Source organism: Hippocampus zosterae, chromosome 18 (genome assembly GCF_025434085.1).
Source record: "Hippocampus zosterae strain Florida chromosome 18, ASM2543408v3, whole genome shotgun sequence".
NCBI classification, from domain to species: Eukaryota; Metazoa; Chordata; class Actinopteri; order Syngnathiformes; family Syngnathidae; genus Hippocampus; species Hippocampus zosterae.
The window spans coordinates 5,144,743-5,160,311 of record NC_067468.1 but is presented as its reverse complement, the minus strand read 5'-3'; the positions used below and the strand labels follow the sequence as shown (position 1 = coordinate 5,160,311).

General features: G+C 39.7%; 1 protein-coding gene across 3 annotated transcripts; it reads left to right on the top strand.

Annotated features, from left to right (window-relative positions):
* Nucleotides 1–344: 344 nt before the first annotated feature.
* Nucleotides 345–8,344, top strand: LOC127590810 (bromodomain-containing protein 3-like). 3 transcript variants are annotated; one of them, XM_052050274.1, is made up of 12 exons: nucleotides 345–516; nucleotides 881–997; nucleotides 2,335–2,681; nucleotides 3,248–3,385; nucleotides 3,459–3,591; nucleotides 5,094–5,197; nucleotides 5,285–5,605; nucleotides 5,695–5,823; nucleotides 5,896–6,057; nucleotides 7,486–7,586; nucleotides 7,681–7,949; nucleotides 8,069–8,344. In XM_052050274.1, exons 3-12 carry the CDS (start codon nucleotides 2,481–2,483, stop codon nucleotides 8,170–8,172), a joined length of 1,662 nt encoding a protein of 553 aa, XP_051906234.1. In that variant the 5' UTR covers nucleotides 345–516; nucleotides 881–997; nucleotides 2,335–2,480; the 3' UTR covers nucleotides 8,173–8,344. The 3 variants fall into 3 exon arrangements, with proteins under 3 accessions (XP_051906234.1, XP_051906235.1, XP_051906236.1); XM_052050275.1 differs by lacking the exon at nucleotides 881–997; XM_052050276.1 differs by lacking the exons at nucleotides 345–516; nucleotides 881–997 and adding an exon at nucleotides 2,018–2,106.
* Nucleotides 8,345–15,569: the final 7,225 nt, after the last annotated feature.

Sequence of the window (15,569 nt, the reverse complement as noted above, 5' to 3'; positions counted from 1 at the left end):
TGACATCCCGCCCTGCTAATTGAAACGTGTGTCATGGTCTATGACGCAAATCCTCGTTGAGAGAAATGTTGAATGTAATATTTGTTCTCCATATTTTTACAGCATTGGAAAATGTTAAAAATGTTTGTGTCATGTTTGTCATCTTATAGAAAATAAAACATGTAAATACAAAAAAAAATACAGTATTTCCCTCCAACATTTTTTTTCCATGTTCAAACATTTTTGAAAATTGATCCCTGGATCCACGAGGACTGCGCTGAAGAGCCACATGTGGCTCTTGAGGTTGTCGACCCCCGGATTAGAGGATGGGGCGAAGTGGGTTTGAGCCTCCAAGACTATAGGAGGCGCCATAAAACTTTCGATGTGTAACGCTTCGGTGATACAAAGAAGAGGCAGAAACGACAATAACATTTCCCGTTACTCAGTAGCTCCAAACATATATATATATTTTTGTTCCATCTATCATGCCCGTTTTCTGTTAAATTGAGATAACTGCTGCCTCATCCTGGCTTCGAGGTAATGTCATCAAAAATATGTAGTTTCACGATGAAAGTGACTTTCCCACTATCGCTGCTCTTCAACGGGAGAAACACGTGTCGTAATGTACAGGTAGATGATGACTAAGTGTTCTAGTTTTTGTTTCCGACTTCAGACATACAGTATTAATTTTAAAATAACAAGCCGTATCGGAGGCGTTCTGGACATTGTGCACTGTAGCCCAGGTATGGTAACAATGTAGCCAGGCAAGGTTCAATTCATCACTTGTGTTCTCGTTTTCCCAGTGCCTCTTGCTGAATGGTCAATGTGGACTCCTGTTTGTGACGCTAACGTTATCTGCGAGGCCAAGGTGAATACTAATAAAGTATTATCTGTTATCCAGGATGCCGACGTGTGTGAGCGACGTTTCCCATGTACCCCTTCTAATGTAACAACAAAGACGACCAAAATCTGGAACGACTTTCAGGAGGACTGTTGTAATGTAGCAACGTGGCACAAGGTTAGAAAACTGCAACAAACTGTCACCAAATTCACATGCATACACCTTCATATGCCCACATCAATTATATATAAAAACAACGGCCCGAATATTTTGGATAGTATCGGTGTTAAGTGTTTTCCTCTTCATTAAAAAAATAAACAAAGCTTGATGTCTTAAAACTGATCAATCTTGGCCAAAATCTCTGAGTGTCTCCACCTATACCCACATCAATCTCTGAAAACATCAAAATGACTGTACCAAAGTTTTGTGTTTGACGGGCATGAAACGTTTTCGTCTCGCATCACTTCATCTTAATGAGGACAATACTTGATGCCCAAAATTCCAAATATTGAGGCGATCTTTTTTGGTCTTTTCAGAGATTGGTGTAGGCGTCGCTAGATCTGTGCACATGAACGTTAGTGACAATTGGTCCTAGTTTTTAATCAGGCACATCTGTGTTTACAAAAAGGCTTAATGCCCATAAAATTCAAAATAATGTGGCAATTGTTTTGATATTTTCAGAGGTTGACATGGGCATACGTACAGATGTGCATGCAAATTTTGTTGAGGATTCCTAACAGATTTCTGACCGCAAGCAACGGGAAGCTTTTTCACACACACAAGTGCTTTAGACTGTCCCCATTTCAGTACAGGTATAATTCAGTGTGGTCTACACCACCGTAAACAACTACAGTGCTAAAAACACACATAAATGATACAGATCATGGCTTTTTTTTTAAATTAAGTTTTTCAAAAACTCAACTGTATTTATAGAGCACTTTCAAACTGCCATTGCTGCATACAAAGTGCTGTACATGAAGCAGTTAACATATACAACAAACAGTAAATCAAATCGGTAACAAAGACGGTAGAAAGCACCGAACAAATCTAAGTCATTCTGAGTCAAATGCCAAAGAATAGAGGTGAGTTTTGAGGCGGGTTTTAAAAATGGGCAGCGAGGAGGCTTGCCGAATGTTCAGTGGGAGGTCATTCCATAGAAAGGGACCAGCAACAGAAAAGGCTTGATCGCCTCTGAGCCTCAGTTTAGTTCTTGGTACTTCTAATAATGTCTGGTCCGCAGACCTGAGGCGCCGGGCAGGTGTGTAGAGGCACATGAGCTCAGAGAGGTAAGGTGGCGCGAGGTCATTTAGAGATTTGAAAACAAATACTACGAAACATTGCAATGAATCTCATTATATTGCACCAGTTGGGTGGTGGCGAATTAAAAAATATATATTTATTTCTATTATATGACTTTGTAAATATTTATATAGATGACTGCTGACCTTTGTTGGTCGTCTCATTTTAGTTTATCAGTCACATTGCCTTAAATATATATTTTTTCATTCCGATAGGTTCTACTATGTGGCCCGACGAAGAACAATGCCAAAAAAAATGGCTGCAGTTTTCTTTCATCCTACAGAGACAGCAGCTGTGAAATTGGCAAAAGATAATATAAACCAGAAGTGGCTGTTTTAAAGCTTTTTGTGCCCTTGCACTGATGATCATGCCATCGGACACGGAGGCACCTGCACCTCAACTTGATAACCCCCCACCACCTGAGGTCACAAATGTCCACAACTTAGGCCGAAGGACCAACCAGCTTCAGTTCATGAGGAGTATTGTGGTCAAGGCTCTGTGGAGGCACCATTTCGCTTGGCCTTTTTACCATCCTGTCGATGCCGTGGCTCTTAAATTACCAGTGAGTACTATGTACGGGCAGTGGGATTGTAAATAAATTGCTCCATCTGAGGTCTAATAATTTTGATAGCACAACATTAATGTAATAATGTAATTCTTTTTTTATTGTAAAGGCTCACTTTTTGTATAGCATAAAAATTGGGCACTGTTCTTTTTCCTCTTAGATCTGTGTCGGTCATTAGAATGCATATTTACTGCAGCTGTCAAATTGGATCATATCGAAAAAGTGTTCATAAGTCGCTGTATCAACTCCATCTTTGTTTTTGTTTTGCTTGTTGGTCGCAAAGGTACAACTGTTGCATCATTTCTTAAAATGCCATTTCCAGCTGTGCCTCAGTAATCAGTCCCAATGCAAAATTTCCAATTACTAAAATGTGCATACTTGTAATTGCAAGTGTATCCTTTTTAAATGAAACCTCGATGAACTCTGAACACAATGAGGATTTTTGTCTTTGACAGTATTGCAAATGATGTTTGTGTAATCAACTGCTAAAATGTTGCAATGTGCCCAAACAAAAAAGACAAAACTTACAGTACATCACTGATGCAACACTTTCTTTGATTTAGGATTACCATACCATAATAAGCAACCCTATGGATTTGGGAACCATCAAACAACGACTGGAGAACAACTACTATTGGAGTGCCACCGAGTGTTTGCAGGACTTCAACACCATGTTCACCAACTGCTACATTTACAACAAGGTCCGTGAGACGCATCTTGGAGCTCGCTGTTGAGCTGCTCTGACGCACGCCCTCACTCTATCCACTCCTCTAGCCCACAGATGATATTGTGCTGATGGCTCTGGCCTTGGAAAAGATTTATTTGCAAAAAGTTGCACATATGCCTCAGAAAGAAGTGGAGCTGTTGCCTCATCCAGCCCAAGGGAAAAGCAAAAAGAAAAGTTCAGGTATTGGATTCTCTGACGCTTACCAGATTATTGCACTGGCGGGAGCTGTGCGAGGTGATTTTACTTCAGGCATACCCGTAGAATAAACTCAATGTAACATACGTAGTTTTGCACAACTTTGCCCTGAAAGCAGTGCTGAACTTAGTTTGACTGTTAAAAGTCAAGTCCAACCAAAGTAGGTTCACGTTGGGATAAAAGAAAATAATTGCTTTTGAGATGTTTGCCAGTGAAGCGTCATGTCTGGTCATTTCAGAGATGTGCTTGCAGTGAAAGACCTGCCCCTTGAGTTTTTATTCAAAGAATATTTGAATAAATATTTCAATTTATTCGTATACATACTGTATATATGTATTTAAATGTACAGGTGTATACATTATATAATTTATTTGAATATTTTCTATTACCCGTATATTAAATTATTATAAAATATATATTTTTTAAATTGAAGCGGATTTACATGGGACAGGAGAAGAAAGCCAATCTCTTTTTGGCGAATGGATGCTATAGCTTCTTGTTGCTTTCAAGCTTAGTTTGTAGCAGACATGTACACATTGCAGCATGATGTCTTTGATCCACTGGTGAAAAGGACCCTTTGATTTGCTGCTCTTTCATCTAGAACTGCTTCAGACAGCAAGAGTGTGTGCAGGAAAGTGGTTAAGATTGCACGATTGTCAGTGTCTCATGTGTTGTCTTGTATTAATTTGTCATTTTTTGTTCACTTTTCTTTTGATGGCGGAGCGGACACCCGCAGCAGCGCCTCTTGTTATATGTTGAGAGGGAAGAAATTTCATCCGTGCTGTGTGCACAGTACATTTGATACACATAAAGTTGGATTCAATTCAATTCAGAATACAAGATGAACATTAAGGACGGAAGCAATTCTGGAAGGCTGGCTGCCAAATCCAAACTGACTTTGCGCGCAAGATGCCTTTACAGTTTGAAACACTTGTGGAGTGCCTTTGATGCAAAGAATGAGCACATAGTGTCCAAACAAACTATTCACGGTGTTTCAGTTTCAATTTACAGATTTTTTTTTGGGGGGGGGGGGGGGGGGGGCGGGCGCCAAGATTTCTCAAGTGTTTCATTGTCCCAAAACTGCACTTTGACAACTTGTTATCCTCTGCCCAGTGAACGGCTTTGATATGTAGTTCAGGATTCCCACAAATTCTTTAAAAAAATGCATTAAATCCACGATTATAAGAAGACAACCTTAACTCATTTAATCCCAAAATTTTCCTAGACATTTAAAAGTCAAAATCAGGTGTCATTGGTTGTAGCCCATTTAAGTTATCAGTAATAAACATTTTTAGAGCCCTGTAAATTAAATCATTGTTGTCCTTCACAAATGTGACCAGTGGGATTAAATGGGTTAAAATGTCTAAAATCAAGCTTTCTGAAGTCTTAAACAAACGCTGGTTTTGAAACAGACCTGGTTTTAAATATCGCAATGACAAAGTCTTGAATTCAGTGTTCACAAACTTGTGTTCATTTTATGCATGCAGGTGGGCAGCAGGCGACCGCGTCTCTTTTAGATGCGCCCCGGCAGCAAAAGCACACCGGCTCCAATTTGCCGTCACATCTCCCAGTGGCATCACAGGCCAACGTTGTATGTCTTTTTTATTCACGCACCGTATATATGATTGGTTATTTTCATATTGACAACTTAGTTTTTGATTTAATGATGCTCATAAAGAAACAAGGCCCGAAGAATAGGAGCAATTCAGCCATTGACTCAACCGGCCTGAATGCGTCGCCGGAAAGCAAAAAAAGACAGGAAATCCCCGAGCATTCCACCCTCCCTTCTGCTATTGAAAAAGAGTCAGCGCTTCGAGAGGGTGAGACCATCCAGCTGAGCAAACAACTCCAGTACTGTGAAGAAATCCTGAAGGAAATGTGCTCCAAGAAGCATGTCGCGTACGCCTGGCCTTTCTACAAACCGGTGGATGCCGAAGCTTTGCAGCTGCGCGACTACCATGACATCATCAAATACCCAATGGATCTTAGCACTGTCACGGTATTTGCGTCACGTTTGGACTTTTACCAAAACGGTGGCGTTGCTTTTCGCAAAGGCTCTCAGCTCTCACAAGTGCATTTCATTACTAGGCAAAACTGAGCAGGAGAGAGTACCAGGATGCTCAAAGATTCGCTGCGGACGTCAGGTTAATTTTCTCCAACTGCTACAAGTACAACCCTCCATACCTTGAAGTTGTCGCCCAGGCCAAAAAGCTTCAGGTACTGTCAGCAGAGCGAATCCCGCACTTCAACACTTCAGTTCTCGGATTCACTTCTTCCCGTTTGCTGCAGGGTGTGTTTGAGAAGAGATTTTCGATGATTCGTGACGAGCCCATCACGAGCGCTTCACAGGTGACCTACAGGCCGGGGACGAATGGGCTCAGTACCACAATCGCCTCTGCTTCGGATAAAGCTAATGAACAAGTCACACAATTTGGAGAGTTGGACCAACAGGTGGGTCAAGTCTGTATTGCTCCAAAGAATCCTCAAAAACTAAATTCTCCGTCGGAGGTATTAAGGGTTGTTGGTTTATTCACCCACTCATCAGCCAAGGGCAGGTGTTTGAAACTCAACTTATGTCGGGGGGAGGCTGGGTGTGTTTGGGCCCCATCAAGCATTCCACAAAAAGGGGGTTCAAGTACAGTATACAAAAATCTTCTCAGTCTTTATTCATAACATTTCCGAACATTAGCGCTTCTTTAGAATGTGAGCAAGATTGGTGATGTCAAGTTGAGTCATGATGTCTGATTTCTTGAGCATCAAAACATGCATTTAGGATATTTCATGTGCCCCATGCTTAAAGAAACCCCACTCCGTCTCCCGTTTTTCATGAAATGTAGCTGTTTACCACAGGTTTTGAGAAAGACATGACTTGGAACTGGGTGACAAGACATCTTTTCCTTCTTGGTATCACTTCAAAATTACGATTCACTGAACGCAGTCATGAGCCTGAGTTATGGTCGCCCATAAGTAAAAAAATAATAACATTAAATTAAAATACAGACACACTAATAATAATAATAATAATACATCACATTTGTAAGCGCCTTTCACAACACTCAAGGACACTGTACAGCCAAGACAAACGCTCAACGCACCGACCGAGGAAAAAAGGGTGGGAGCTGCACTAAATATTGAACTTTGATGTCAAGTAGTAGGTGGCTGCAAAATATCTCATGGGCCGGGAGTTTTATTTATTATTATTTTTCTTCCTTTATTATTCTTAAATATTTTTTGTCACTGACAGCTTTCGCCTAATTGATCAGTCACACAGTGAACATGACTGGTCGTGAATATTCACTTTTCAAATTAACCTGCCACCGAGTGTGCACCTAAATTTTCATATTGCGGCTCTAAAATGTCATCTTTAGGGACCATTTTGCTTCTAGTAAATAAAAATGTGGTTGGCGCCCTGGTCCTCACCAGCACCCCAGTGTTCAGATGCACTGGCCACTACATTTGGTAAGTCAGGACAAGTGTTGCCGCCAAACTTCTCTTGTATAGAGCTGTACCATATACTTGTAATATATTTTATTATAGATACTGTATATAATGTTATTTAGCTGTATGAGAGATGGCAATAAATATTGTGCAAAGCTCTAAATGATTTAGTGCCATTTTTCACAGCACTTCAAACTACAAACATAATCTTGTATATTGTTGAGCATATTTATGTACATCGTGTGTGTTGGGTCTCATTTTGCCATCCAGTTGTTCATTATTTAGCACGCCATATGCCGTCACAATTTGTGAAATACTGGCCATTTTTTCCCCCCTGGTTTTCAAAAAGATACATATCTGATGTAATAGATTATATGGCCTGGAAAAAATGCACTGCTCAGACGAGTGGCACCACTGCTCACTTAAATCTGTTTGATGCAGGTTAAAGATGTTCACAAACAGCTTCATGTGCTCTCGGACGTCCCACCAAGGAAGAAGACTGACAGGAAACCAAGTAAAGGCAGTGCTGTTCATAGCTTCAGGTAGGAAGAGAAAGCCTATGCGTGTTTTACAGGTAGGTTCCGCTGAAAACGGACGATTAGGAAACTTATTTAGTGATGCCGTCTTCACTTTCAGGAGGTCAAAAAATGGAAGTGACTTCTGCGATGAAGACTCTCTGCAAATGACGTACGACGAGAAGCACCAACTGAGCCTCGACATAAACCGATTATCCGGCGGAAAGCTGGGCCAGGTGGTGCACATCATTCAAACACGAGAGCCTTCTGTTTGTGATGCCAACCCAGATGAGGTCGAGATTGACTTTGAGATACTAAAGCCTTCAACTCTGCGTAAACTACAGCAATATGTCCGTAGTTGTCTAAATAAGAAGTTCAAGAGATTTCAAAGTAAGTGAACAATAACTCGTCGATTGGTTGGTGGTGCTTATGTGAAGATGTACAGTATTTGAATTATTATTGGAAGATGAATCAGTGACCCTGCTGAATTTTTATTTTCATGAACACAGAGAAGAGGTGTCAATTTGGGTCTCTTCAAATGGAAAGCAGCAGCTCCTCAGATTCCGATGTCAACAGTCTTCTGGACTACGGTTCAGAAAATGCCAACCTGTGAAAGTGATACTTTATTTTGTTTTTGTCCTTTTAACGTCTCATGATTATATACCATACAGTATATTTTATTATTTTTACATTTTAGTAAGGACACACACTCACTTGTTGTATAGTGTAGATTTACTTTTATCAGTTCTTGATTTTTTTTCATTCCAATGTGCATCAGACAGCTTTTCATATGCAACTTGATTCGTCAACCATTCACCCTAATATATAAAAAAGAAAATAAATTACTTTCCCCTGGTGCTATAAATCTATGGCAGATTGAAAAAGTCTGCTTACCCCCGTTCAAATGCCAAGTTTTTGTAATATCAAAAAAATGAGACCAAGGTAAATCATTCAAACTTTTCCCACCATGAAATGTACCGGTATCTTCTAAATGAATGAATGAATACTTTATTGTCATTGCACACTTGTTACAACAAGATTTTGCAGGAGCCTCCCTCCCAAGTCTATCGTGAAATATAAAAAAAGTATATAAATACATTCCACGCCCCGAGACCTACCCACAATCACATACACACGTTTAAAAATTGAAATTTAACAGAATGAAATTGATTTTTAACAATTGTGACTAGACACTGTTCAAGGAAGGGTTAAAATAGATTGTTCTAGCAAAATATATTAATTTGTATGAATCAGACATCTATTGACATGAGGATATTTAAAATATTCGGCACTAATTAAAATACAGTCAAAGTTGTCTTACACAATTATATGAATCAAGCATTAACATGACAATATGTGGACTATTCCGGACCTAAACCTGTGCATCTCAACTGGGAAAAAATGTTTGATTGAGGAAGTAAAAATACAAACAAAATAAAACAAAGTTCATAATTCCCTTCTCCTTGACCAAGTTTCTGTAGAGATACAAAAATAAATAAATAAAACGACTAGCCGTACCCCAAAATATTATGTTGCTCTGGTGTGTTTTTTTAGTTGCATTCTTTTCTTTTTTTTAACTTCATTATAGAAGCTCACTTCAGTTTAAGACACTTCTCATTAAAAAATACATTTAAAAACCACTCCGGCACACATGGTTGTTCCACCATTTTAGAGGAATGGCCGTTCGAGCTGAGCTGTAGTTCTTCAGTCAGCCAGCAAGTGGCAATAGTACACCGTTTTTCGTAATAATCCACCGGAAACTGGAATGCTGTACAGTACTCAGAGTTGGAGGGGGCCGTATATTCTCTAATTGTATTTTTGACATTATATGGCAGCAAGGATGCACCCTGGTTGAATTTCAAAATGTTCATATTACAGTCAAATTTGAAAATTGTTATACTGCTTTGGAATGCAAAGAGATCGAATAAAAGGAGGATAACGGTGGTCAATAGCAAATTTTAAGATGGTTTTATCTGGCCCTAAATGTGTGACTTCATTTATTAAAATATACAGTATATTTTTTTCTCTGTTGCCAATCTTTTTTGTAGTTTTTTTTTAATTTGACCTAGAAACACACAAGACTGATTTTACAATGACTTATGATTTGCGGTTTTATGAAAAATAAATCCTCCTGCTGCTGCTGAACCTAACTAACCCTTAATTCATAAATATTACCAGATGTCTTACTATATCACATTATTATTACTATTAAAACCTGGTGTGCTTGAGAACAAAAAATGAGGGCAGATTGAGTAACGCCCCCCCCCCCCAAAAAAAAACAAGATATCATTTAGTATCCTTGCATCATTAATCAAAAAAATTGGTAACCTTTTTTTTTTTTTTTTGACCGGTGAAATTAATAGCATAGCAAAGCCTCAAATCCAGGGGTGTCGTCCTAATTTTTGCTTTGGCCACATCGTAGTTAAGGTACAATTTATTAGATGAATGTTTGAATACGCCTATCACTTTTAAATGTATCTTTTTTTCCGCCTCCATCCAACTATTGCATCAGTACTTTCATGTTCATGTTCAAGGACTGTGACCTGTATCCCCTCCATGCAGCACCCATACAACACAGACAACCCCGAAGGCATGATTGATCAGTGCCACAATCTCAACGACAAGGCGTCATTATCGATCCTGTGGCCATCAGTCAGCGACCATGAAACCAACGCTAAAAAGACCACAAACATGCGACTTTGCACTTTTCATTTGATTTTTATCGCCTTGTTGGAACATGTTTGGGCGAGTGGAATATTGTATATAAATTCACTTCATGTGGTTTCCCGATGTCAATTCAATTTAAAGTGGTGTTGGATATGTTTGCCTCTACTTTTGTACACCATTTGATTTTCATTACGCATACTTAAAAAAAAACGTAATTTTCAACATAGTTTATGGTGTTTCTTATTCATTTAATTTTGAACCATTACTCAGCTAACAGAGAATGCTGAGTTCTTGGAGCAAAGCATCTCATTCATATACATTTCTGTCAAAAATGATTACAATCAGCAACATTATTTATGTTTGCATCAACCAAAATCACGATATTCCCCCCCCCCCCCCCCCTACATCAATCTACACACAATGTTAAAGACCAAAGCATAATAGTTTAGGATCAATGACATTAAATACTGACATTATATTGTAAGAATATACATAAGCATTGTTTTCTTTTTTTCCCCATTCATTTGGCAGTCTATGAAGAACGAATTGTGGTTGACCTGTCAAAAAGCTGTAAATGAATGAATGAATGGCGTTTTAGGATTGAGGCGGGTGCATTATCTGGTCTCAACCAGTGTCTCTAGTTGAAGATTATAATCTGTTAGATAACTTTCAATTCGGTTTATGTCACAAACACAGGACTGACGCATTACTTTTAGAAGTAACAATTGATATCCTCATGCATGCTGATAAAGGTGAACAATCAGTTCTGATTTCACTCAACCGCACAATGCTGCATTTGATGCCATTGAACATTCCACTCTACTTGATCAGTTTTGTCAGAGAGTTTAGGTACAGCGCTAACGTGGTTTCACTCATAACGGCCAATGATCCATTTTCAGATTTGATTCTCCTCACATGGGTTGCGGGATGTGTTGCAGACTATCCCAGCTGTCTTCGGGTACGCCCGAAAGTGGTCGCATCACTCATAACAAATTCAGTATATTGGTTTTATTGTCTGTGTTAATAATCACATTTCTTCTACAGTCCCTCAGGGATCCATCCTTGAACCAATACTCTTTTTTTTTCATTGTTCATACTTCCTCTGGGTCACTTTTGTGAAATATCATACCATTGTTATGCTTATGACAACTACATCTATTTCTCTGCCACCCCTCCTCCCTCTCCCAAGTGAATCCAGTGAGCTCTCTTCATGTGCGTTTATGTGCCACCAAAGAATAGGTGACCCAAAACGTTGTTCATTTTAAAACCCTGACAAAATTGAAGCTCAAGTTCGTCCTGAAATATTTGTCACTGTTCCCGTAAAGTTTACGGGCTCACTTCATCAGATCAATTAATCCCCTGCTAAGAATGTCAATATCATCTTTGGTCAGTACAATATGTCACTGATCATGTCCAGTCCTACTTACTTCACTAAAGAACTCGCTAGATTAAGAAGCATTTTGACACCGTTTCTTTCTTCAATAGTCCGTTGGCTTCAACTAAAATTTTGAAGGAATACTATCTTGTTGATGAGCTGATAAGCCCTACACGAGGTTACCTCGAGTTACATCTCTCAGCTCCTTGTTCCTCATTCCAGTACATGACCTTTCCATTTTGCAAATCATGTCAATTTATCTTTGTTGCGCATTAACCACAAATCAAAAGGTGTGTATGTGATATTCTCAGCAAGCTAAATGCAGTTTTCCCCCACTTTTTCAAATGTTGTTTCCCCCATCGATGCAAGTTAATATTAAACTGAGGATGACATCAAATGACGCCCTCAGCCGGGTCATGCGAAATTTCAGGCAGATGCCTCATCCTCAACGTTTCTTAAAAGGTGAAGTGATCTCATCGCTCCATCAGCCAATCTCAAAGACCATTTGCACAATTAGATTGCATGACTCCCTCTGCATCCACTGTCAGGCACTCCTCGCAGTCACTGCCATTTTTCACATTTACTTATTTTATGACATTATAGATGGCCTTGGTTTGATATATGTATGGTTTTATAAATCCGCAACCTGTGAATGAGTAATGTAAATGATACCGTATGTACATGTTGTGCTCATAAGTTTACCTACCCTGGCACAATTTCTAAAATACCGAACATTTTTCGGTAGAAATATGCAGATTTTTTTTCAATTCTCATTTTTATATCTGTATGACTAGGCAGTGATTTTGAGAGAACTCTGCATATTTTATCGAGGGCTGCACTGACTTTGCTGGATATTGTGCCTTAGGTTATGTAAAATATCTACCATAGGATCTGCAAGAAAGGTTCATTAAACTTTCAAAATCAGTAAAAGGATCGAAACAGCTCAACGTTTGAGAATACCAATTGGTAGCATTCAAACTCTGATAAAGAACTGGACAATTAGTGCTTGTGTTGTCAACAAATTCTGCCAAGGTATGTCCAACACGACTGCAAGCGCAACTCTCAACACCACCATTTGCCATGGAATTGCTAAATGGGCCGACATATGTGCTGATGGTTGCATTTGCATCGCTTGCCATAACAGTTGCCCTCGAGTTGCTCCAGTAATAGGACACGTTTAATTATGGGGCTAATCATCGCAAATGATGATGATGAGAAAAAGACTGAACAAAAAGAAACACAACAAAATACTTGTCATTGTCATAGTACAAGAGGCGGCTGAGTAAACAAGCAAACCAAACAAACATTCCAGTTAAGGAGCTAAAACCAAAACAGGTCCAATTGCAAAACCCAGACCATAGAAATGCCATGTACATTATAGAAATAAGTTGCTGATGGTGTAGTGGTGGCGGCCCGGTGGTCCAGTGGTTAGCGCGTCGACCTCACAGTGCAGAGGTACTGGCTTCAATTCCAGCTCTGACCTTGCTGTTTGAAGTTTGCATGTTCTTCCCATGACTGCTTGGGTTTTCTCACGCATTCCAAAAACATGCATGGCAGGTTAATGGAACACTCTAAATTGTCCCTAGGTCTGATTGTGAGCACAAATCGTTATTCGCCTGTATGTGCCCTGCAATTGGCTGGCAACTGGTTCAGGGCTTACCACGCCTACAGCCCAAAGACAGCTGGGATAGGCTCCAGCATGCCCCGCGACCTTGAGAGGATAAGTGCATTAGAAAATGGATGGATGGTGTAGTGGTATACTCGCCTGACTTGTGTGCGGGCAGTGTGAAATATGTTTCCACACAGTAACGGTATAAATGTGGGTGTGATGGTTGTTCGTCTCTATGTGTGCCCTGCGACTGACTGGCGACCAGGTCAGGGTAAAGTCTGCCTTCTGCCCAAAATCAGCTGGGACAGGCTCTTGTGACCCTGTTCAGGGTAAGCAGTGTTGAAAATGGATGGATGTGTCTAAATAGTGAGGGCAGACCGGACTGGTCAAGGAGGCTTTTTGACTGATGGTCAACTATTTTGTTGAAATCCAGTGCACAATTTTAGATGATGCATAACTCCCTTTCACAGGTCTGCTTGTTGAAAACATTTTGCTGGACCTACTGCGTCCATTAGACATTCCCCGACCTTTGCTCATGAATTATTGCAGTTCAGCACGAGTTTTTTTGCTGAGAGCCTCTTTCTACGAGCCATGTATGCCGTGCTATAACCTCGCATCACTCCGCAGTTATGTGGAAGACAATAATTTGTCTGACCATGAATGAAGCATGGTGCCCATAAAATGTGTTAGTTGAAAACTCATGACCTGAGGGCCTCGAACACTGCGTCGTAATAAATGATAGCAAGCACCCAGAAGGAAAGGCGACACTGGCTTGAAGATTTGCCCCGTCAATAGCATGATGGGCCTCTTGTGAAACGGGAATGTTTTGAAGATTTCATCTCCTCATCATCATAACATCACATTGGAGAATAACAATGCAAATGAACAACGGGGTTGATGTTTTATGCCGTGGGACTAAGATTTGCACCCGCATTCCACAAATATACAGAGAAAGTATAAAATAGTGAGGCCATTATCATTTTTAAGAGGGCCTTCAAGAGCTTCAAAGAAGGCAATAAAAATCTGAGCGCATATACCAACCAACCAGAAAGTCACAAATGTTTTGAATCCGAGGAATCTCATTTCTCACACGCTGGCCACAACTTTCTTGAAGAACATTTGCACAAAACTTCAAGTAACGGAAAGTAAATGTGACCTTGGTTCTCCGAGTCGGCTGAGCAGGTCATAATATTCTGTAAACAGAAGATCATAAGTATCGTGTCCCGACATCAATCGTGGTCTATCAATTTTGTTCTTATAAATTCAGTGTCAAAGAGTTTCCAATCGATTGCGTTTGGAGCTGCAACATTTAACTAAAAGTTTTGTCACGCCATGCACGGCAAGCCCACAGTTTTCTTGTGCCGCCTCCAAGGAAATAAATTGATCCAATGTATTATGTCCCTGTGGAAATCTACAGGTGGGAGAATCATAATGACCTTTGAATGAATTAGTTAATGAGACGTGACAAAAAGGCATGAACAGAGTACACGTGACATGTTGACTTTAGTGGCGGTTGCATTCTTTAATTGACACATGACAACTGTGTTAACAAGAGAGAACGGTAAAAACTCAAAGATAGTAAATAATTTAAAACCAAATATCAGTAGCTTACATTACACAAGATATAGTGGGCAAAAAAACAATATAGTATTAGGAATTTAGTACTATATACTGTGTGTGTGTGTGCGTGTGTGTGTGTGTGTGTGTGTGTGTTAGCATATAGCATATAGCACTATGGCCTCAATGGCAGTTATGGAGTTTGTGGAAGCAATAGCCACTAATATAGACAACAAAGAATTTACTGTTGGGGTTTTCCTAGATCTAAAAAAAAGCTTTTGACACAATAGATCACAGTATATTATTGAAAAAATAGAAAGATATGACATTAGAGGTGTAGCTTATAAATGGATAAACAGTTATTTAGAAAACATATCAGTACGTGCAGCTCAACAATAAAAAAATGAATCAACTGAAAATCACTCATGGAGTTCCTCAGGGGTCAGTGCTTGGTCCAAAACTATTCATCTTATCTCTAAATGTGTCACGTTGTGCCCGAGGCGATGAAAGATCGCCTCGTGCACAACAAAATAACGAGGTGGATCCCCAGGTAAAGCAGACACGAAAAGATTTTGTATGAACACAAAATATCTTTAATAACGAACAGAAAGAGCCCGACAGGGAAACAGTAACAAAAAACGCTGGTCAAATAAGGACCAGGGAAGAAATAAGGAAACAACCGAAAACGCTCGCTGAAAAAAGCAAGGTGCGAGGAAGTACTGAATAGGCAATATAGATGTATACAAATTTAGAGACTAACGCGAATAGCACGAGTAATGGCCGCAAGGCAAGAAGGCAACGA